This window comes from Catharus ustulatus, chromosome 1, assembly GCF_009819885.2.
Source record: "Catharus ustulatus isolate bCatUst1 chromosome 1, bCatUst1.pri.v2, whole genome shotgun sequence".
NCBI lineage: Eukaryota > Metazoa > Chordata > Aves > Passeriformes > Turdidae > Catharus > Catharus ustulatus.
Genome location: NC_046221.1, coordinates 164229435 through 164254921, shown reverse-complemented (window position 1 = coordinate 164254921; position 25487 = coordinate 164229435). Strand labels below are relative to the sequence as shown.

At 48.7% G+C, this 25487-nt stretch overlaps 1 protein-coding gene across 1 annotated transcript in view; it reads right to left on the bottom strand.

The window, feature by feature from the left end:
• Window positions 1-4027: 4027 nt before the first annotated feature.
• The window catches only part of HSF1 (heat shock transcription factor 1), a 48187-nt gene continuing 26727 nt past the window's right edge, over window positions 4028-25487 (bottom strand). Inside the window, 7 exon segments of the mRNA XM_033081240.2 lie at window positions 4028-5820; window positions 8252-8321; window positions 10907-10972; window positions 12257-12359; window positions 14711-14935; window positions 19260-19399; window positions 24097-24190. Coding sequence (XP_032937131.1) covers window positions 5603-5820; window positions 8252-8321; window positions 10907-10972; window positions 12257-12359; window positions 14711-14935; window positions 19260-19399; window positions 24097-24190 — 916 coding nt within the window. The 3' untranslated portion in view covers window positions 4028-5602.

The following is a 25487-nucleotide window of genomic DNA, read 5'->3' as shown; positions in this document are numbered from 1 at the left end:
GATCCCAGATACTGACCCCAAATCCCAATTTCAAATCCCAAATCCCAACCCCACATCCCAATTCCTGACCCCAATCCCCAATTCCCGACCCCAGATCCCAATTCCTAACCCCAGATCCCAATTCCCGACCCCAAATCCCAATTCCTGACTCCAAATCCCAATTCCAGAGCTCAAATCCCAGTTCCCGACCCCAAACCCCAATTCCCGACCCCAAACCCCAATTCCTGACCCCAGATCCCAATTCCAGACCCCAAACCCCAATTCCCAATCTCAAATCCCAGTTCCCAACCCCAAATCCCAATTCCTGACCCCAGATCCCAATTCCCGACCCCAAATCCCAATTCCCAAACCCAAACCCCAATTCCTGACCCCAAATCCCAATTCCAGAGCTCAAACCCCAATTCCCGACCCCAGATCCCAATTCCTGACCCCAAATCTCAGATCCCAGATCCCGACCCCAATTCCCAACCCCAAACCCCGCTGGAATTCCCCGGAGCAGGCGGAGCCGAGGTTTTATGGAGATCTGTATGTGGAGAGCACAGCGGCCTCGGGATCCCAAAAATCCCACACGGAAATCCCAAACAGGATCCTGACAGTCCCACAATGAAATCCCAAATGTTCCTAAATGGGATCCCAAAAATCCCACACGGAAATCCCAAAGGGGATCCCAAAAATCCCACAATGAAATCCCAAATGGGACCCCGACAGTCACACATGGAAATCCCAAATGTTCCCATATGGGATCTTGACATTCCCAGATGGAATTCCTACATTCCCACCTGGGATCCTGACATACGGGATCTGGACGTTCCCATATGGAATTCTGGACAGATTCCCATGTAGGATTTAGACTTGATCCCATACGGAATTTGGGCATTCCCATATAGAATCCAGACACATTCCCCTGTGGAGTCTGGACCCGTTCCCATATGGAATCTGGACTCGTTCCCCTATGGAATCCTGACACATCCCCATATAGAATCCCAGCATTCCCATATGGAATCCCAACACGTTCCCATATGGAATCTTGACATTCCCATCTGGAATCCGGATTTGTTCTCATCTGGAATCTTGACTCGTTCTCGTATGGAATCCCAACACATTCCCACGTGGAATCTCAACATTCCCATATGGAATCCCAACATGTTCCCCTATAGAATCCCAACATGTTCCCACATGGAATCTCAACATTCCCATATGGAATCTGGACTCGTTCCCCTATAGAATCCTGACACATTCCCATATGGAATCCCAACATGTTCCCATATGGAATCCCAACATTCCTGTCTGGAATCCTGACATTCCCATATGGAATCCGGACTCGTTCCCCTATAGAACCCTGACATTCCCATATGGAATCCCAACATTCCCATCCACAATCCCAACTCGTTCCCGCGCTGGATCCGGGTCCTTCTCTCGTATAAAAATCCCAAATGCGGTTCCGGGGTCACCGTTCCCAATTCTGAGGTCCAGGGAGAAATCCCAGAGCGGAAAAATCCGGGAACACCAAACTGGGAGTGTGCGGATCCCCCAGAATTCCAGCGGGATTCCCCTAAAATTCTGGTGGGACCCCTCCAAAATTCCAGTGGGATTCCCTCAAAATTCCAGTGGAATCCCTCAGAATTCCAATGGGATTCCTCCAGAATTCCAGTGGGATCCACCTAGAATTCTAGTGGGATTCTCCTGAAAATTCCAGCAGGATCCCCCCAGAATTCCAGGGAAATCCTCCAGAATTCCAGCAGGATCCCCCCAAAATTCCAGTGGGATTCCCCCAAAATTCCAGTGGGATTCCCCCAAAGTCTTGGTGGGATTTCCCCATAATTCCTGTGGGATTCCTCCAGAATTCCAGTGGAATCCCCCAGAATTCCAATGGGATCCCCCCAAAATTCCAGTGGGATCCACCCAAAATTCCAGAAAAATCTCCCAGAATTCCAGCAAGATCTCCCCAAAATTCCAGTGGGATCCCCCCAAAATTCCAACGGGATTCCCAGAGGAGCACCAGAGCAGGAACTGGAGCAGAGGTCGGGATTGGGGTCTCGGGATTTTGGGGTGCCATGGGATTTTGGGATCCCATTGGATTTTGGGGTCCCAGTGGGATTCCAGCACTGCCAGGTTTTGGGGTGCCATTGGTTTTGGGATTCTCTTAGAGTTTGGGGTTCCCTTGGCTTTGGGATTCCAGCACTGCCAGGTTTTAGGGCACCACTGGATTTTGGGATTCTCTTGGATTTTGGGGTCCCAGTGGGATTCCAGCACTGCCAGGTTTTGGGGTGTCACTGGATTTTGGGATCCTCTTGAATTTTGGGGTTCCCTTGGCTTTGGGATTCCAGCACTGCCAGGTTTCGGGGTGCCATTGGATTTTGGGATCCCATTGGAATTTAGGGTTTCCTAGGCTTTGGGGATCCTGTGACAGTGCCAGGTTTTGGGGTGCCACTGGATTTTGGGATTTTTTGGAGTCCCTCTGGCATTTCAGAACTGCCAGGTTTTGGGGTGCCATTGGATTTTGGGATTCTCTTGGATTTTGGGGTCCCAGTGGGATTCCAGCACTGCCAGGTTTTGGGGTGCCACTGGATTTTGGGATCCCACTGGAATTTGGGGTTCCCTCAGCTTTGGGGATCCTGTGAGAGCGCCAGGTTTTGGGGCACCACGGGATTTTGGGATTCTCTTGGATTTTGGGGATTCCAGCACTGCCAGGTTTTGGGGCACCACAGGATTTCTGGATTCTTTGGATTTTGGGGTTCCCTTGGCTTTGGGATTCCAGCACTGCCAGGTTTTAGGGTGCCAGTGGATTTTGGGATCCCACTGGAATTTGGGATCCCCTCAGCTTTGGGGTCCCTGTGGCACTGTCAGGTTTTGGGGCGCCACGGGATTTTGGGATTCTCTTGGATTTTGGGGATTCCAGTACTGCCAGGTTTTAGGGTGCCACGGGATTTTGGGGTCCTCTTGGATTTTGGGATCCCATTGGAATTTGGGGTTTCCTCGGCTTTGGGGTCCTTGTGGCAGTGCCAGGTTTTGGGGTGCCATGGGATTTTGGGATTCTCTTGGATTCTGGGATCCTGTGGTGTTTGGGCACTGCCAGGTTTTGGGGTGCCACTGGATTTTGGGATCCCATTGGAATTTTGGGTTTTCTTGGCTTTGGGATCCTTGTGTGGCAGTGCCAGGTTTTCCTGTGGAATTTTGGGTTTCTCCCAATTTTGGGGCACTGTTGGATTTTGAGGCACTTCCAGATTTTGGGGTCCTGTGGGATTTTGGGGATGCCATTGGATTTTAGGATCCCATGGGATTTTGGGATGGTGTGGAATTCCCAGGATTTCGGGATCCCCTGGATTTTGGGGTGTTTCAGGACCCTGTGGATTTTGGGCTCCAGCTCTGATTTCTGGGAATTTTGGGATTTGGGAAAGCCTTGGGAGCACAAGAACCAAGGGATCCTCTGGGACACTCCAGGATTTTCTGGGATCCTCTGGGATTCCCCAGGATGATTTGGGATCCTCCAGGAATCCCCCGGACCCTTCAGGATTTTCTGGGACACTCCATGATTTTTTGGGATCCTCTGGGACACTCCAGGATTTTCTGGGATCCTTCAGGATTTTCTGGGATCCTCTGGGATTCCCCAGGATGATTTGGGATCCTCCAGGAATCCCCCAGACCCTTCAGGATTTTCTGGGACACTCCAGGAATTTCTGGGATCTCTTGGGATCCTTCAGGATCCTCTGGGACACTCCAGGATTTTTTGTGATCCTCCAGGACACTCCAGGATTTTCTGGGATCCCTTGTGACGCTCTGGGATCTCCTGGAATGCTCCAGGACTCCCCAGGATGATTTGGGATCCTCCAGGATTTCCTGGGACCCTTCAGGATTTTCTGGGACCCTCCAGGATTTTTTGGGATGCTCTGGGACACTCCAGGATTTTTTGGGATGCTCTGGGACACTCCAGGATTTTTTTTTTTTAATCATCTGGGACACTCCAGAAGTTTTTTTTTTAATCCTCTGTGATCCCTCGTGATGATCGAGGACACTCCAGGATTCTTTGGGATCCTTCAGGATGCTCTGGGACACTCCAGGATTTTCTGGGACCCTCTGGGATCCTTCAGGATTTTCTGGGATCCTCTGGGATTCCTCGTGATGATCTAGGACACTCCAGGATTCTTTGGGATCCTCAGGGATCCCTTGTGATGCTCTGGGATTCCCCGGGACGATTTGGGATTCTCCAGGATTCTCTGGGGCCATTCAGGAATTTCTGGGATCCCTTGTGATGCTCCAGGATTTTTTTTGGATCCTCCAGGATCCCCTGTGATGCTCCAGGAATTTTTGGGAACCCTTGTGACGCTCTGGGATCTCCTAGAATGTTCCAGGATCCCCCAGAATTCTCCAGGATACTCTGGGATCTCCTGGAATGATCTGGGATCCTCCAGGATCCCCCAGAATTCTCCAAGATCCTCCAGGATCTCCTGGAGTGCTCCAGGATTCCCTGGGATGCTCTGGGATCCCCCAGGATCCTCTGGGATCTCCTGCAAGGCTCCAGGATCTCTCAGGATTCCCCAGAATGCTCTTGGATCTCCTGTAACGTTCTGGGATTCCCCAGGATCCTCCATGATCCTCTGGGATGCTCCAGGATCTCCTGGAATGTTCCAGAATTCCCCAGGATCCTCCAAGATTTCCTGGAATGCTCCAGGATCTCCCAGAATTCTCCAGGATGCTCCAGGATTTTCTGGAATCTTCCAGGAACTCCCAGAATTCTCCAAGATCCTCCAGGATCTCCTGGAACGCTCCAGGATTCCCTGGGACACTCTGGGATCCTCCAGGATTCCCCCAGGATCCTCCGGGATCTCCTGGAATGTTCCAGGATCCCCCAGAATTCTCTGGGATGCTCTTGGATCTCCTGTAATGTTCTGGGATTCCCCAGGATCCTCCAGGATCCTCCAGGATCCCCTGGGATGCTCCAGGATCTCCTGGAATTTTCCAGGATTCCCCAGGATCCCCCAGAAGGTTCCAGGATCCCCCAGAATTCCCCAGAACACTCTTGGATCTCCTGTAATGTTCTGGGATTCCCCAGGATTCTCCAGGATCTCCCAGAATTCTCCAAGATCCTCCAGGATCTCCTGGAATGCTCCAGGATCTCCCAGAATTCTCCAGGATTCCCTGGAAGGCTCCAGGATTCCCTGGTACGCTCTGGGATCCTCCAGGATTCCCCAGGATCCTCCAGAATTCTCCAAGATCCTCCAGGATCTCCTGGAATGCTCCAGGATTCCCTGGGACGCTCTGGGATCCTCCAGGATTCCCCAGGATCTCCTGGAATGTTCCAGGATCCCCCAGAATTCTCCGGGATGCTCTTGGATCTCCTGTAACATTCTGGATTCCCCAGGATCCTCCAGGATCTCCTGGAAGGTTCCAGGATCCCCCGGAATCCCCCGGGACGCTCCGAGGGCGGCGGCGGCTCCGGGGTCAGCGCGAAGCAGGACGAGTCGCTCGGGGCTTTCCTTCCCTTTTTTCCCGATCCTTTTTTTTGGGATCCTTTTCTTTTTTTTTTGATCCTTTTTTTTTTTTTTGGGATCCGTTTTTTTTTGGGATCCTTTTCCCGCTCGTGTCCCTGTCCCTGTCCCCGTCCCTAAGGGTCCTTGGGCGGCAGCGCGGGCTCCTCGGGGTATTCCTCGGGATATTCCTCGGGATATTCCTCGGGATACTCCTCGGGATACTCGTCCCCGTCCGGGAAGCACGGCCCCTCCCCCAGCTCGAAAAAGATCGGGAGATCCCCGGATCCGACGTCCACGGCGCTGGAATCCACCAGGAACAGGGGCTGGACTGTGCAGGGCACCAGCTGCTTCCCTGGAAATGGGGGATTGGGAATGTGGGATTGGGATTGTGGGATTGGGATAATCCACTGTGCAGGGACCAGCTGCTTCCCTGGAAATGGGGGATTGGGAATGTGGGATTGGGAATGTGGGATTGGGAATGTGGGATTGGGAATGTGGGATTGGGATTGTGGGATTGGGGGATTGGGATAATCCACTGTGCAGGGATTAGCTGCTTTCCTGGAAATGTGGGATTGGGAATGTGGGATTGGGATTGGGAATGTGGGATTGGGAATGTGGGATCGGGATAATCCAGCAGGAACAGGGGCTGGACTGTGCAGGGCACCAGCTGCTTCCCTGGAAATGTGGGATTGGGATTGGGAATGTGGGATTGGGATAATCCAGCAGGAACAGGGGCTGGACAGTGCAGGGCACCAGCTGCTGCTTCCCTGGAAATGGGGGATTGGGATTGGGATTGTGGGATTGGAATTGGGGATTGTGAATGTGGGATTGGGAATGTGGGATTGGAATTGGGAATGAGAGATTGGAAATGTGGGATTGGGAATGTGGGATTGGGATTGGGAATGTGGGATTGGGAATGGGGATTGGAATTCGGATTGTGGGATTGGGGTTGTGGGATTGGGATTGGGAATGTGGGATTGGGATAATCCACCAGGAACAGGGGCTGGACTGTGCAGGGCACCAGCTGCTTCCCTGGAAACGTGGGATTGGGAATGTGGATTGGGATTGTGGGATTGGGAATGTGGGATTGGGATTGGGAATGTGGGATTGGGATAATCCACCAGGAACAGGGGCTGGACGGTGCAGGGCACCAGCGGCTTCCCTAGAAATGGGGGATTGGGATTGGGATTGTGGGATTGGGAATTTGGGATTGGGATAATCCACAGTGCACGGCACCAGCTGCTTCCCTGGAAATGTGGGAATTGGGATTGGGATTATGGGATTGTGAGATTGGGATTGTAGGATTGGGATTGTGGGATTGGGAATGTGGGATTGGGATAATCCACCAGGAACAGGGGCTGGACTGTGCAGGGCACCAGCTGCTTCCCTGGAACAATGGGATTGGGATTGGGAATGTGGGATTGGGAATGTGGGATTGGGATTGTGGGATTGGGATAATCCACCAGGAACAGGGGCTGGACTGTGCAGGGCACCAGCTGCTTCCCTGGAAATGTGGGATTGGGATTGTGGGATTGGAATTGGGAATGTGGGATTGGGAATGTGGGATTGGGAATGTGGGATTGGGATAATCCAGCAGGAACAGGGGCTGGACAGTGCAGGGCACCAGCTGCTTCCCTGGAAATGGGGGATTGGGATTGGGAATGTGGGATTGGGGTTGTGGGATTGGGAATGTGGGATTGGGATAATCCACCAGGAACAGGGGCTGGACTGTGCAGGGCACCAGCTGCTTCCCTGGAAATGTGGGATTGGGATTGAGGGATTGGGATTGGGAATGTGGGATTGGGATTGAGGGATTGGGATTGTGGGATTGGGAATGGGACTGGGATTGTGAATGTGGGATTGGGATTGGGAATGTGGGATTGGGATTGAGGGATTGGGATAATCCACCAGGAACAGGGGCTGGACAGTGCAGGGCACCAGCTGCTTCCCTGGAAATGGGGGATTGGGATTGGGAATGTGGGATTGGGAATGTGGGATTTGGATTGTGGGATTTGGATTGTGGGATTTGGATTAGGAATGTGGGATTTGGATTGGGAATGTGGGATTGGGAATGTGGGATTGGGATAATCCACCAGGAACAGGGGCAGGACAGTGCAGGGCACCAGCTGCTTCCCTGGAAATGGGGGATTGGGAATGTGGGATTGGGAATGTGGGATTGGGAATGTGGGATTGGGAATTTGGGATTGGGACAATCCACCAGGAACAGGGGCTCTAATCCTAATTCCCATCCCAACACAACCCAAATCCCACCTCATCCCAATCCCATCAAAATCCCAAATCCCAATCCCACCTAATCTTAATCCCAACCCTAATTCCAAGCAATCCTAAACCAACCCTAATTCAGATTTTCATCCCAACACATCCCAAATCCCACCTAATCCCAATCCCACATTTTCCAATCCAAATATCACCTAATCCTAATCCAACCAAACCCAACATTATCCTAATCCATCCCAATCCCATAAAATCCCAAATCTGAATCCCATCTAATCCTAATTCCAATCCCACCCAACCCAAATCCTAAGTAATGATGATTTTAATCCCAATCCCATCTAATCCTATCCCAAATCCCAATCCCACTAAATCCTAATACAAATCCAACCTAATCCAGCATTATCCAAATCCATCCCAATCCCATAAAATCCCAACCCCACCTAATCCTAATCCCAGCCCTAATTACAACCCAATCCCACATTAACCCAAACTCCCACCTCATGCCAATCCTAATCCCAATCCTAATCCCAAAATCCCCCTGGCAATACCGGAGTCCCCCGCGCCGGGCTCGGCCTCCGTCGGCTTCTGCTGCTCCTGGGACGAGAGGAGATCCTGGATCTGTTGGAATTTTGGGAATTATTTCCCTTTATTCCAAGGTTTTATGGATTTTAAATCCCAAACCCAGCCTGTGCTGATCCTGAATATTCCCATAATGATCCAGGATCCCAGAGCCCATCCCTGATCCCGGCCCTGATCCTGATCCCAATCCTAACCCCAGCCCTGATCCCAATCCCAGCCCTGATCACAATCCCAGCCCCAATCCCAATCCCAGTCCTGATCCCAATCCAAATCCCATCCCTGACCCCAATCCCAACCCCAGCCCTGATCCTGATCCCAATCCCAGCCAACCCTGATCATAATCCCAACCCCAATCCCAATCCCAATCCTGATCCTGACTCTAGCCCCAATCCCGATCCCAGCCCCAATCCCAATCCTGATCCCAGCTCCAATCCCAATCCCAGCCCCAATTCTGATCCCAATTCTAATCCTGACCCCAATCCTGATCCCATCCCTGATCCCAATCCCAGTCCTGATCATAATCCCAGCCCTGATCCCAATCCCAGCCAGCCTTGATCCCAATCCCAGCCCTAATCCTGATCCCAGCCCTGATCCCAATCCAAATCCCAGCCCCAATCCCAATCCCAGCTCCAATCCCAATCCCAGCCCCAATTCTGATCCCAATTCTAATCCTGACCCCAATCCTGACTCCAGCTCCAATCCTGATTCCATCCCTGATCCCAATCCCAGCCAGCCTTGATCCCAATCCCAGTCCTGATCACAATCCCAGCCCCAATCCTGATCCCAGTCTTGATCCCAATTCCAATTCCAGCCCAAATCCTGATCCTGACCCCAGCCCCAATCCCAGCCCCAATTCTGATTCCATCCCTGATCCCAATCTAAATCCCAGCCCCAATCCCAGCCCCAATCCCAACCCCAATCCTGATCCCAGCTCCAATCCCGATCCCAGCCCAAATCCTGATCCTGACCCCAGTGCCAATCCCAATCCCAGCCCCAATTCTGATCCCAATCCTAATACTGAACCCAATCCTGATCCCAGCCCTGATCCTGACTCCAGCCCCAATCCTAATCCCAGCCCTGATCCCAATCCAAATCCCAGCACAAATCCCAATCCCGATTCCAGCCCAAATCCTGATCCTGACCCCAGCCCCAATCCCAATCCCAGCCCCAATCCTGATCCTGACCCCAGCCCCAATCCCAATCCCAGCCCCAATCCTGATCCTGACCCCAGCCCCAATCCCGATCCCAGCCCCAATCCTGATCCTGACCCCAGCCCCAATCCCGATCCCAGCCCCAATCCTGATCCTGACCCCAGCCCCAATCCCAATCCCAAACCCAATCCCAATTCTGATGCCAATCCTAATCCTGACCTCAATCCTGATCCCAGCCCTGATCCCAATCCCAGCCAGCCTTGATCCCAATCCCAGTGCCAATCCCAATCCCGATCCCAGCCCCAATCCTGATCCTGACCCCAGCTCCAGTCCCAACCCAATCCCAGCCCCAATTCTGATCCCAATCCCAGCCTGAATCCTGACCCCAGCACCAGCCCTGATCCCAATCCAAATCCCAGTGCCAATCCCAACCCCAATCCTGATCCCAGCTCCAATCCTGATCCTGACCCCAGTGCCAATCCCAATTCTGATCCCAATCCTAATCCTGACCCCAGCCCCAATCCTGATCCCAATCCCAGCCCCAATCCCAATCCTAATCTCGATTCCAGCTCCAATCCTGATCCCAGCCCCGATCCCAATCCTAATCAGGATCCCAATCCCAATTCTGATGCCAAATTTCCCCTCTGGATTCCAGCTCTTCCTGGCCCCAAATCCATCATCCCAATCCCAGCCCCGATCCTGGCCCCAATCCCAACCCCAATTCTGATCCCAATCCCGATCCTAATCCTGGCTCCAATCCCAATTTTGATCCCAATCCTAATCCCAGATTTTCCCTCAGGATTCCGGCTCTTCCTAATCCAAAATCTGCCCCATTCCCATCCCATGGAATCTCAGGAATTTCCCCCATTCCCACCCCCCAGAATCCCAGGAATTTCCCCCATTCCCATCCCATGAAATCCCAGGAATTTCCCCCATTCCCATCCCATGAAATCTCAGGAATTTCCCCCATTCCCATCTCAGGAATTTCCCCCATTCCCATCCCCCAGAATCCCAGGAATTTCCCTCATTCCCATCCCATGGAATCCCAGGAATTTCCCCTATTCCCATCCTATGGAATCTCAGGATTCCAATCCCACAAATTTCCCCCATTCCCATCCCAGGAATCTCCTGGAATATTCCCAAAAAGTCCCCAAATCCCAGGATTTTGATCCACCCAGGACATTCCCAGTTATTCACCAGGGTGGGAAAACCCATCCCAAAAAATTCCCAATTTTGGCTTTTCCATGGAAAACTGAGATTTGGGATTAATTCCCCAAGGAATTTCCGTTTCCCAAATCCAAGAATTTTCCCACGGGAAAAATGTGGGATGGGAAACGAGAATTCCAAGGGATGGAAAATTCGGGATTTTCGCTTTTTTTAGGGCTCAGAGGGATTTTTTCCCTCTGGGAATTCCCTGATGCTGCCTCGCTCCCCCCCCCAGAATTCCCAAAATTCCCGGAATTCCGAGCTCACGCTGGCCAGGCTGCTGTCCAGGTCCGGCAGGGTCACGTCCGGCACCGCCATGGACGGGCTGAAGAGCTGCCAGGGAAAAGTGGGAATTGGGTCTGGGAATGCTGGAATTCCAGGGAAAAAATCCCAGATCCCAAAACTTCCCCAGCCTGGGAATGTTGGAATTCCCAGGATAAATCCATCCTGAGTCTGGGAATGCTGAAATTCCAGGGAAAAAAATCCCAGATCCCAAAATTCCACGAGGCTGGGAATGCCAAATTCCCAGAAAAAAACCCAGATCCCAAAGTTTCCCCAGCCTGGGAATGCTGGAATTCCAGGGGAAAAAATCCCAGATCCTAAAATTCCCCCAGCCTGGGAATGTCAGATTCCCAGGAAAAACCCAGGATCCCAAAATTTCCCCAGCCTGGGAATGTTGGAATTCCCAGGATAAATCCATCCTGAGTCTGGGAATGCTGAAATTCCAGGGACAAAAATTCCAGATCCCAAAATTCCCTGAGTCTGGGAATGCTGGAATTCCAGGGGAAAAAAATCCCAGATCCTAAAATTCCCCCAGTCTGGGAATGCCAAATTCCCAGAAAAAACCCACCCTGAGGCTGGGAATGGTGGAATTCCAAGGAAAAAAATCCCAGATCCCAAAATTTTCCCAGCCTGGGAATGTTGGAATTCCCAGGATAAACCCACCCTGAGCCTGGGAATGCTGGAATTCCAAGGAAAAATTCCCAGATCCCAAAATTCCCTGAGCCTGGAAATTCCAAATTCCCAGAGGGAATTCCTGGGATGAATCCACCCAGGGAATGAATCCTGGAACATTCCCAGTGGGAATTCCTGGGATAAACCTGCCCCAAACCTGGATAAACCAACCCAGGGAACAAATCCCAAACCATTCCCAGTGGGAATTTCTGGGATAAACCAACCCAGGGAACAAATCCTGGAATTTCCCAGTGGGAATTCCCAGCACAGGGAACAAATCCCAGAACATTCCCAGTGGGAATTCCCAGCACAGGGAACAAATCCTGGAACATTCCCAGTGGGAATTCCTGGGATAAACCCGCCCCAAACCTGGATAAACCAACCCAGGGAACAAATCCCAAACCATTCCCAGTGGGAATTCCTGGCATAAACCAACCCAGTGAGCAAATCCCAGAACATTCCCAGTGGGAATTCTCAGCACACAGAACAAATCCCAAACCCTTCCCATCGGGAAGATCCCCCCAGGTCCCCGTTCCCGATGTCCCATCCCCGTTTCCCGAAGGCTCCTGTGGTATTCCGGGCTCGCCCCCCGCCCCGTGGGATGTGGGGGATGTTGGGAATGTTGGGAATGTTGGGAATGTTGGGAATTTTTGTGGGTCTCACGTCGAGCAGGGCGCTGTCCATGCTGAAGCCGTGCGTGCTCAGCATCGCCTGCAGGTTGTCCAGGCTGGAGTCGATCGTGTCCAGGTGCTCGTTCAGCTCATTCCTGCTGGGAACGGCAGCGCGGTCACAGCCGGAACGGGATCGGGATTGGGAACGGGAACGGGATCGGGATCGGGAATGGGATCGGGATCGGGATTGGGAACGGGAACCGCGCGCGGGGTCACAGCCGGAACGGGATCGGGATTGGGAACGGGAACCGCACGCACCGGGAGCGGGGTCACAGCCGGAACGGGAATGGGATCGGGAATGGGATTGGGAACGGGAACCGCGTGCGGGGTCAGAGCGGGAACGGGAACGGGATCGGGAATGGGATCGGGATTGGGAATGGGAATGGGATTGGGAACGGGATTGGGAACAGGATCAGGAATGGGATCAGAGTGGGAATGGGAACGGGAATGGGATCAGAGAGGGAACGGGAACCGTGCGCACCGGGAGTGGGGTCAGAGCGGGAACGGGAATGGGATCAGAGAGGGAATGGGATTGGGAATGGGAACGGGAACCGTGTGCGGGGTCAGAGCCGGAACGGGAACGGGATTGGGAACGGGAACCGCCCGTGGGGTCAGAGCCGGAACGGGATCGGGAACGGGATCAGAGCGGGAATGGGAACGGGATCAGAGCAGGAACGGGATCAGAGAGGGAACGGGAATGGGATCAGAGTGGGAACGGGAACGGGATCAGAGCGGGAACGGGAATGGGATCAGAGCAGGAAATGGGAACGGGATCAGAGCAGGAACGAGAATGGGATCAGAGAGGGAACAGGAATGGGATCAGAGCAGGAACGAGAATGGGATCAGAGAGGGAACAGGAATGGGAATGGGAGCGGGAATGGGACCAGAGTGGAATCAGAGCAGGAACGGGAATGGGATCGAGACTGGGAATGGGGTTGGGAATGGGATCAGAGCTCCATCAGAGAAGGAATGGGATCGGGAATAGGATCAGAGCAGGAATGGGAATAGGATTGGGGCTGGGAATGAGATTGGGAATGGGATCAGGACCAGAGCAGGAACGGGACTGGGATTGGGAACGGGAACAGCATCACAGTGGGAATGGGATTGGCATTGGGAATGGGATTGGGAATGGGATCAGAGCGGGATCAGGACAGGGAATGGGGCTGGGAATGGGATTGGGATCAGAGCAGGAATGGGATCAGGAATGGGAACTGGGGATCAGGGCTGGGATCGCCAGGAAAGCGGGATCAGCGCAGGAACAGCAGCGGGAAACCGGGATTGGGATCAGGGCTGGGAACAGGAACGGGAACTCAGGATCAGGGCTGGAATGGGATCGGGACGGGGAATGGGAGCGGGACATTGAGATCGGGAAACTGGAATTGGGAATGTCCCAAAAAGAGGGATCAGGGCTGAGAACAGGAGTGGGAAACTGGGATTGGGGTGGGAATGAGGATTGGGATTAGAGATGGGATCAGGATTGGGATTGGGATCAGGATTGGGATTAGGATTGGGGCTGGGATTGGGATCAGGACCAGGAATGGGCACGGGAAACTGGGATTGGAGCGGGAACAACTGGAAAACTCGGCTCAGGGCTGGGATCAGCATCAATGGACTTTGGGAATCCAGGGAATTCCATCTCGATCCTGAGATCCTGAGCTGGGCTTTGGGAATTCCATCCCAATCCCAAAATGGGCTTTGGGAATTCTGGGAATTCAGCCCCAATCCTGAGCTGGGCTTTGGGAATTTCAGGAATTCCATCCCAATCCTGATCTGGGCTTTGGGAATTCTGGGAATTCAGCCCAAATACCGAGCTGATTTTCGGGAATTTTGGGAATTCTGCCCCAATCCCAAGCTGAGCTTTGGGAATTCTGGGAATTCAGCCCCAATTCTGATCTGGGCTTTGGGAATTCCTGGAATTCTATCCCAATCCCAAACCGGACTTTGGGAATTCTGTCTCAATCCTGAGCTGGACTTTGGGAATTTTGGGGATTCAGCCCCAATCCTGAGCTGGGCTTTGGGAATTCCGTGAATTCCGTTCTGATCCTAAGCTGGACTTTGGCAATTCTAGGAATTCCATCCCAATCCTGAGCTGAACTTTGGGAATTCCGGGAATTCTGCCCCAATCCCAAACTGGACTTTGGCAACTCCACCCCAATCCTGAGCTGTCCTTTGGGAATTTTTGGAATTCAGCCCTCATCCCAATCTGGGCTTTGGGAATTTTGGGAATTCCATCCCAATCCCAAGCTGGGCTTCGGGAATTTCGGGAATTCCACCCCAATGCTGAGCTGGACTTTGGGAATTCTGCCCCAATCCCGATCTGGGCTTTGGGAATTTTGGGAATTAAGCCCCAATTCCAAGCAGGACTTTGGGAATTCCAGGAATTCTGTTCTGATCCCGATCTGTGCTTCAGGAATTTTGGGAATTCTGCCCCAATCCCGTGTCTCACTTGTCGAGGCAGGCGACGCTCAGGCACTTTTCCTGGGATTGGGGATTCCCGGGAGCGGCTCCGGAGTCGTTCTCCCGCAGGATGGAGTCGATGAAGGTGGAGGGGGACAGGGGGGTCTCGGAATTGCCGGGATTCCCAGAATTCCCGGGGTTCTTGGGCTCCTCCACCTGCGGGCTCCGCGTGGGGCTGGGAGGCTCCTCCTTGATCCGGATCACCGGGCTGCTCCTGCGGGAAATCGGGAATGACACGCGGGAATAAAACATGGGAATGATGGGAATAAAATATGGGAATGATGGGAATAAAATATGGGAATGATGGGAATAATGAACGGGAATGATGGGAATGATAAATGGGAATTATGGGAATAAAACATGGGAATGATGGGAATAATAAATGAGAATGATGGGAATAATGAATAGGAATGATGGGAATGATGAATGGGAATTATGGGAATAATACATGGGAATGATGGGAATAAAACATGGGAATAAGATATGGGAATGACAGGAATGATGAATGAGAATGATGGGAATGATGAATGGGAATGATGGGAATGATGAATGGGAATGATGGGAATAAAATATGGGAATGATGGGAATGATGAATGGGAATGATGGGAATAAAATATGGGAATGATGGGAATATAAATGGGAATGATGAATGAGAATGAAACATGGGAATAATGGGAATAATAAATGAGAATGATGGGAATAATTAATGGGATTTATGGGAATAAAATATGGGAATGATGGGAATAATGAAAGGGAATGATGGGAATAAAATATGGGAATAAAAATGGGAATAATGGGAATAATAAATAGAAATTATGGGACTAATAGGAATGGGAATAATGGAAATAATGAACGGGAATGATGGGAATAAAACATGGGAATGATGGGAATAAAACATGGGAATGATGGGAATGATGAATGGGAATGATGGGAATAAAACATGGGAATAAAAATGGGAATAACGGGAATAATAAATGTGAATAATGGGAATAATAAATAGGAATTATGGGAATAATAGGAATGGGAATTATGGGAATAATGAATGGGAATAAAAATTGGAATAATGGGAATAATCAGTGGGAATTATGAGAGAAATTAATGGGAATAAAAATTAGGAATAATGGCAATAATGGGAATGATGGGAATAATGGGAATTAGGGGAATAATGAATGGGAATGATGGGAATAATAAATGGGAATTATGGGAATAATAAATGGGAATAAAAATGGGAATGATAGGAATAATAGGAATAAAAATGGTAATAATGGAAATAATAAACAGGAATTATGGCAATAATAATTGGGAATAGGAATAATGGGAATGATGGGAATAATAAATGCGAATTATGGGAATAATGGGAATGGTGGGAATGATGGGAATAATAAATGGGAATTATGGGAATAATGGGAATGGTGGGAATAATAAATGGGAATTATGGGAATAATGGGAATGGTGGGAATAGTGGGAATAATGGGAATAACGAATGGGAATAATGGGAATACTAAATGGGAATAATTGGAATGGGAATAATGGGAATAATAAATAGGAATGATGCAAATAATGGGAATAATGGGAATGATGGGAATAATGAATGGGAATAATGGGAATATTAAATAGGAATTATGGGAATGATGGGAAAAGGAATAATGGGAACAATAAATAGAAATGATGTAAATAATGGGGAAAATGGGAATAATGGGAATGGTATTAAAGGGAATGATGGGAATAATGGGAATGTGAATTAGTAGAATAATAAATGGGAATGATGGGAATAAAAAATGAGAATAAAAATGGGAACGATGGGAATAATGAACAGGAATGATGGTAATAATAAACGGGAGTAATGGGAATAATGAACGGGAACGATGGGAATAAAACATGGGAATGATGGGAATAACGAATGGGAAAGATGGGAATAACGAATGGGAATGATGGGAATAATGAAAGGGAATGATGGGGATAATGAATGGGAATGATGGGAATAAAGTATGGGAATGACGGGAATAAAATATGAGAATGATGGGAATAATAAATGCAAATGATGGGAATAATTAATGGGATTTATGGGAATTATGGGAAAAATGGGAATGATGGGAATAGTGGGAATAATGGGAATGGGAATAATGGGAATAATAAATAGAAATGATGGGAATAACAGGAATAATAGGAATGGGACTAATGGGAACAATGGGAATGATGGAAATAATAAATAGGAATAATGGGAATTATGGGAATGATGGGAATAATAGGAATGGGAATAATGGGAATAATGAATGGGAATGATGGGAATAATAAATGAGAATAATGGGAATAATAAATAGAAATTACGGGAACAACAAATAGGAATAAAAATGGGAATAATGGGAATAAAAGATGACAGTTATGGGAATAATGAATAGGAATAATGGGAATAATGGGAATGAAGGGAATGGGAATAATGGGAATGATGGGAACAGTGGGAAAAATAAATGGGAATAATAAACAGGAATAATGGAAATGGGAATAATGGGAATAATGAACGGGAATGATGGAAATAATAAATGGGAATGATAAGAATAATGAATGGGAAGGATGAGAATTATGGGAATAATGGGAATGATGGGAATAATGAATAGAAATTATGGGAATAGTGGGAATAATAAATAGGAATTATGGGAATAACAGGAATGAGGGGAATAGTGAGAATAATGGGAATAATAAATGAGAATAATAATAAATGGGAATAATGGAAAAAATTAATGGGAATTATGGGAATAATGCAAATAATAAATAGGAATTAGGGGAATGATGGGAATAACAGGAATGGGAATAATGGGAATAAAAATTGGAGTAATGTGAATAATAAATGGGAAGGATGCAAGTAATAAATGGGAATGATGAGAATAATAAATGGGAATTACGGGAATAATGAATGGGAATAATGGGAATGATGGGAATGGGAACGATGAGAATAACGGGAATGATAAATGGGAATAATGGAAATAATAAATGAGAATAATAAATGGGAATAAAATGGGGAATAATGGGAATTAAGGGAATAAAAGATGGGAATGATGGGAATAATAAACAGGAATAATGGGAATGATAATTGGGAGTTATGGGAATAATGGGAATAATAAAAGGGAATTATGGGAATAATGGGAATTGGAATGTTGAGAATAATAGAAATTATAGGAATGATGGGAAAGGGAATAATGGGAATAATAAATAGAAATTATGGAAATAATGGGAATAATGGGAATGATGGAAATAGTGGGAATAATGGGAATTATAAATGGGAATAACAAACAGGAAAAATGGGAATTATGGGAATAATAAATGGGAATAATGGGAATAATGAATGTGAATAATAGGAATAATGGGAATGGGAATAATGGGAAAGATGGGAATGATGAGAATAATGGGAATGGGAAATGGGAATAATGTGAATAACAGGAATGGGAATAATGGGAATGGAAATGGAAAATGGGAAATGTGCATAATGGGAATTGGAAATGAGAATAAAGGGAATGGGAAAGGGGAATACTGGAAATGGGACTGGGAATTCTGGGAATGATTTCTCATGCCAGGAATTATTCCCACCTCCCCTCCAGCCCATATCTCATTCCCCAGGAATTCTGGGATTTCATTCCCACCTCCCACCCAGCCCAGCTCCCATTCCCAGGGAATTCCAGGATTAATTCCTGGAATTTCCATCTCCCCTTTTCCTGAGGATTTTCAGGATCAAACCCCACCTCCCATCCAGCCCAATTTCCATTTCCAGGGAATTCTGGGATCGATTCCCAGGGAATTCCCATCTCTCACTCCTGATGATTTTCGGGATCAATCCCCACCTGCCGTCCAGCCCAGTTCCCATTCCCCGGAAATTCCAGGATTGATTCCCAGGCAATTCCCACCTCCCATTTCCCCCAGGGAATTCCAGGATCAATTCCCAGGGAATTCTGGGATCGATTCCCAGGGAATTCCCATCTCCCACTCCTGATGATTTTCAGGATCGTTCCCCACCTCCCATCCAGCCCAGTTCCCATTCCCAGGAAACTCCAGGATTGATTCCCAGGGAATTCCCATCTCCCATTCTCCCCAGGGAATTCCAGGATCAATTCCTGAGAATTCCCATCTCCCATTTTCCCCAGGATTTTCAGGATCAATCCCCCACCTCCCATCCAACCCAGTTCCCATTCCCAGAGAATTCCCATCTCCCATTCCCAAGGATTTTCAGGATCAATCCCCACCTCCCATGCGGCCCAGTTCCCATTCCCAGGGAATTCCAGGATTGATTCCCAGCTAATTCCAGGATTGATTCCCAGGGGATTCTCATCTCCCACTCCCAGGGAATTCCAGGATTGATTCCCAGAGAATTCCCATCCCCCATTCCCAGGGAATTCCCATCTCCCACTCACAGGGAATTCCCAGGGAATTCCCATCTCCCATTCCCAGGGAATTCCCATCTCCCACTCCCAGGGAATTCCAGGATTGATTCCCAGGCAATTCCCCCCTCCCCCTTTTCCCGAGGATTTTTTTCCGGGCCCATTCCCCACCTCCCATCCAGGCTGGCCGCGGGGGATCCCTCGGGGCTGGACGGGGGCAGCTCGGTGACGTCTGAGATGATGGGGCCGGAGTTGGGAATGCCGGGATCCGCCGGGAACAGCGCCGGGCCCCCGAACCCCGGGGACGGAGCCTGCCGGGAAACCGGGAATTCCAGATGGGAATGGGGACAGGGAGGGGACAGGACTGCCAGGGAAAGAAGGGATGGGAGCTCAGAATTCCCAGAAAAGCAGGGATGGGAAATCTGGGAATTCCAGAGCAAAATGGGGACAGGGAGAGCCTAGAATTCCCAGGGAAAGCAGGGATGGGAAATCTGAGAATTCCCAGAAAAGCAGGGATGGGAAATCTGGGAATTCCCAGAAAAGCAGGGATGGGAAATCTGGGAATTTCCAGGGAAAGCAGGGATGGAAAATCTGGGAATTCCCAGAAAAGCAGGGATGGGAGCCCAGAATTCCCAGGGAAAGCAAGGATGGGAAATCTGGGAATTCCAGAGGTGGGAATGGAGACAGGCAGAATTCCCAGGAACAGCAGGGATGGGAAATCTGGGAATTCCAGAGGTGGGAATGGAGACAGGCAGAATTCCCAGGAACAGCAGGGATGGGAAATCTGGGAATTCCCAGGAAAAGCAGGGATGGGAGCACAGAATTCCCAGGGAAAGCAGGAATGGGAAATCTGGGAATTCTGGAAGTGGGAATGGGGACAGGAAAAGCCCAGAACTCCCAAGGAAAAGCAGGGATGGGAAATCTGGGAATTCCCAGGGAAAGCAGGGATGGGAGCCCAGAATTCCCAGGGAAAGCAGGGATGGGAAATCTGGGAATTCCAGAGGTGGGAATGGAGACAGGCAGAATTCCCAGCAACAGCAGGGATGGGAAATCTGGGAATTCCCAACTGGGAACGGAGACGGGCAAAATTCCCAGAAAAACAGGTATGGGAAATCTGGGAATTCCCAGGAAAAGCAGGGATGGGAGCACAGAATTCCCAGGGAAAGCAGGGATGGGAAATCTGGGAATTCTGGAGGTGGGAATGGGGACAGGAAAAGCCCAGAACTCCCAAGGAAAAGCAGGGATGGGAAATCTGGGAATTCCCAGGGAAAGCAGGGATGGGAAATCTGGGAATTCCAAACTGGGAACGGGGATGGGCAGAATTCCCAGAAAAGCAGGGATGGGACAATGGAATTCCAGAGGGAAATGGGAACAAGGAGAGCCCAGAAGTCCCAGGAAAAGCAGGGGTGGGAGCACAGAATTCCCAGGGAAAGCAGGGATGGGAAATCCAGGAATTCTCAACTGGGAATGGGGCAGGAGGGGTCCAGAATTCCCAGGAAAAGTAGGGATGGGAAATCTGAGAATTCCCAGAAAAGCAGGGACGGGAAATCTGGGAATTTCCAGAAAAACAGGGATGGGAAATCCGGGAATTCCCAGGGAAAGCAGGGATGGGAGCCCAGAATTCCCAGGAAAAGCAAGGATGGGAAATCTGGGAATTCCAGAGGTGGGAATGGAGACAGGCAGAATTCCCAGCAACAGCAGGGATGGGAAATCTGGGAATTCCCAACTGGGAACGGAGACGGGCAAAATTCCCAGAAAAACAGGTATGGGAAATCTGGGAATTCCCAGGAAAAGCAGGGATGGGAGCACAGAATTCCCAGGGAAAGCAGGGATGGGAAATCTGGGAATTCTGGAGGTGGGAATGGGGACAGGAAAAGCCCAGAACTCCCAAGGAAAAGCAGGGATGGGAAATCTGGGAATTCCCAGGGAAAGCAGGGATGGGAAATCTGGGAATTCCAAACTGGGAACGGGGATGGGCAGAATTCCCAGAAAAGCAGGGATGGGACAATGGAATTCCAGAGGGAAATGGGAACAAGGAGAGCCCAGAAGTCCCAGGAAAAGCAGGGGTGGGAGCACAGAATTCCCAGGGAAAGCAGGGATGGGAAATCCAGGAATTCTCAACTGGGAATGGGGCAGGAGGGGTCCAGAATTCCCAGGAAAGTAGGGATGGGAAATCTGAGAATTCCCAGAAAAGCAGGGACGGGAAATCTGGGATTTCCAGAAAAACAGGGATGGGAAATCCGGGAATTCCCAGGGAAAGCAGGGATGGGAGCCCAGAATTCCCAGGAAAAGCAAGGATGGGAAATCTGGGAATTCCAGAGGTGGGAATGGAGACAGGCAGAATTCCCAGGAACAGCAGGGATGGGAAATCTGGGAATTCCCAACTGGGAACGGGGACGGGCAAAATTCCCAGAAAAACAGGTATGGGAAATCTGGGAATTCCCAGGAAAAGCAGGGATGGGAGCACAGAATTCCCAGGGAAAGCAGGAATGGGAAATCTGGGAATTTCCAGGGAAAGCAAGGATGAAAAATCTGGGAATTCCAGAAGGAAATGGGGACAGGGAGAGCCCAGAATTCCCAGAAAAGAAAGGATGGGAAATCCAGGAATTCCAAACTGGGAATGGGGGCAGGCAGAGCCCAGAATTCCCAAAAAAACAGGGGTGGGATAATGGAATTCCAGAGGGAAAGCAGGGATGGAAAATCTGGGAATTCTGGGATGGGAACATACAGAATTCCCAGAAAAGCAGGGATGGGACAATGGAATTCCAGAGGGAAATGGGAACAAGGAGAGCCCAGAATTCCCAGAAAAGAAGGGATGGGAAATCCGGGAATTCCAAACTGGGAATGGGGGCAGGCAGAGCCCAGAATTCCCAAAAAAAACCAGGGGTGGGATAATGGAATTCCAGAGGGAAATGGGGACAGGCAGAGCTCAGAATTCCCAGAAAAGAAGGGATGGGAAATCTGGGAATTCTGGGATGGGAATGAGAGCCCAGAATTCCAAAGGAAAACCAGGGATGGGAAATCTGGGAATTTCCAGGGAAAGCACGGATGGGAAATCTGGGAATTCCAGGATGGGAACACACAGAATTCCCAGGGAAAGCAGTAATGGGAAATCTGGGAATTTCCAGGGAAAGCAAGGATGGAAAATCTGGGAATTCCAGAAGGAAATGGGGACAGGGAGAGCACAGAATTCCCAGGAAAGCAGGGATGGGAAATCTGGGAATTCCCAGGGAAAGCAGAGATGGAAAATCCAGGAATTCTCAACTGGGAACGGGGCAGGTGGAGCCCAGAATTCCCAAGGAAAGCAGGGATAGGAAATCCAGGAATTCCAGAGGTGGGAATGGAGACAGGCAGAATTCCCAGGGACAGCAGGGATGGGAAATCTGGGAATTCTGGGATGGGAATGAGAGCCCAGAATTCCAAAGGAAAAGCAGGGATGGGAAATCCGGGAATTCCAGAGGAAAACACTGTATTTCAAGGGCAGAATTCCAAGGGAAAACAGGGCAAGAATCACAAAATTCCAGGAGGGTAAAATCCCACAAATCCCAGCCCTGATCCCATTCCTGTTCCCATTAAATCCCATTCCCAATAAATCCCATTCCCATTGCCACAAATCGCATCCCCAAAAAATCCCAGTCCTGATCCTGTTCCCATAAATTCCTGTCCTTGTTCCCATTCCCACAAATCCAGATCCCCATTCCCACAGATCCCACCCAAATAAATCCCATTCCCCCAAATCCCGTATCTCTATTCCCATTCCCAATAAATCCCAAACCAAAAAAATCCCATATCCCAATAAATCCCATTCCCATTCCCACAAATTCTGTCCCAATTCCTATAAATCCCATCCCTGTTCCCAATCCAAATAAATCCCAATCCCCCAAATCTCAACAAATCCCAATCCCACTAAATCCCACATCCCAATAAATCCCATTTCCCCAATCCCATATCCCAATCCCAAAAATCCCAATCCCAATAAATCCCGTATCTCTGTTCCCATTCCCAATAAATCCCAATCCCAATAAATCCCGTATTCCAAGAAATTCCAATCCCAATCCAAATCAATCCCAAATCCTTGTTACCATTCCCCTAAATCCCAATACCAAAAATCCCAATCTCAATAAATCCTGTTCCCATTCCCAAAAATTCTGTCCCTATTCCCATTCCCACAGTTCCCATCCCTGTTCCCATTCCCAATAAATCCTGATCCCCCAAATCCCAACAAATCCCAATCCCACTAAGTCCCATATCCCAATAAATCCCATTTTCTCAATCCCAATACATCCCAATCCCAAAAATCCCATATCCCTGTTCCCATTCCCCCAAATCCCAATCCCAATAAATCACAATCCCCCAAATCCCATATCCCTGCCCCCATTTCAAATAAATCCCAATCCAAAAAAAATCCCAATCCCAACAAATCCCTTATCCCAATCAATCCCATGTCCCTGTTCCCAATTCCCTAAATCCCAATCCCAACCAATCCTAACCCCCCAAATCCCAATAAATCCCAATCCCACTAGATCCCATTCTCAACAAATCCCATTCCAAAAAATCCCATTCTGAATAAATCCCATTCCCCCAAATCCCATATCCCTGTCCCCATGCCCAATAAATCCCCATCAATCCCAACAAATTCCAGTAAATCCCAGTAAATCCCAGTCAATCCCAATAAGCCCCACTAAATTCCCAGTAAATCCCAGTCAATCCCAGTAAATCCCAGTAAATCCCAGTCAATCCCAGTGAATCCCAGTAAATCCCAGTCAATCCCAATAAATCCCAGTATATCCCAGTCAATCCCAATAAATCCCAGTAAATCTCAGCGAATCCCAGTAAATCCTGTTAAATCCCAGTAAATCCAAATAAATCCCAATAAACCCCACTTAATTCCCAGTAAATCCCAGTCAATCCCACTGAATCCCATTGAATCCCAGTGAATTCCAGTCAATCCCAATAAATCCCAGTAAATCCCATTAAATCCCAGTCCCTCCCAGCCCCTCCCACTCACGGGGAAGGCGGAGTTCCCGTGGTGCTCCAGGGAATATTGCCGGCTGTACTTGGGCATGGAATGTGCGGCGCCGCCGTCGTTCAGCATCAGGGGGCTGCAATTCCCAAAAAAACCCAAAATTTGGGAAAAACCTCGGGATCAGCACTGGGAAATCCCCCCCAGATCCAAAAAATCCCCAAAAAATCCCCCCCAAAAAAATGAAAAATTTTCCCAGCTGGATTTGGAATTTGCAGGAAATCCCACATTTTTTTTCCAAGTTTTTTTTTTTTTTTTTTTTTTTTTTTTCCATGAGAGAAAAATTTGGGATGGAGCAGCAGGCAGGGAATGTCCCCCCTGGATTTATGGGATTTTTGGAATGGAATTCCCAGAAAATTCCCAAGATCCTGAAATCCCAATTCTGGAATTCCTGAATTTTTGGGGATGCCAGGAGCTCCCCTTTCCCCAGGCTTTCCAAGAAAAATGGAAATCCAAGGAATTCTTTAATCCCTTTATCCCAGCCTGGCCCCTTGGGGCATCTGATCCCGAATTTCTGAATTCCTGAATTTCTGAATTCCTGAATTTCTGAATTCCCAGATTTCCAAATTCCGGGATTTCTGAATTCCCAAATTTCCAAATTATCGGATTTCTGAATTTCTGAATTCCCAGATTTCTGAATTTCTGGATTCCCGAATTCCCAATTTTCTGAATTCCCAGATTTCTGAATTCTCGAATTTCCAAATTCCCAAATTTCTGAATTCCTAAATTTCTGAATTCCCGAATTTCAGAATTTCCAAATTCCTGAATTCCCATTTTTCTAAATTATTGAATTTCTGAATTCCCAAATTTTTGGATTATCCAACTTCTGAATTCCCAACTTCCTGGCTTTCTGAATTCCCAGATTTCTGAATCCTCAGATTTCCAAATTCCCAAATTTCTGAATTTCCAAATTCCCAAATTTCTGAATTCCTGAATTTCCAGATTTCTGAATTCCTGAGTTTCCGAATTTCCAAATTCCCAAATTTCTAAATTAATGAATTTCTGAATTCCCAAATTTCCGAATTTCTGAATTCCAGAATTTCTGAATCCCCCAATTTCTGAATTCCAGAATTCCCAAATTTCTGAATTCCAGAATTCCCAAATTTCTGAATTCCAGAATTTCTAAATTTTCGAATTTTTGAATCCCTGGATTTCCAAAATCTGGGATTTCCGAATTCCCAAATTTCTGAATTCTCTGATTTCTGAATTTCTGGATTCCCAAATTTCTCAATTTCCAGATTTCTGAATTCCTGAATTCCTAAATTTCTGAACTTTTGAATTCCCAGATTTCTGAATTCCTGATTTCTGAATTCCCGAATTTAAGAATTTCCAAATTCCTGAATTCCCATTTTTCTAAATTATTGAATTTCTGAATT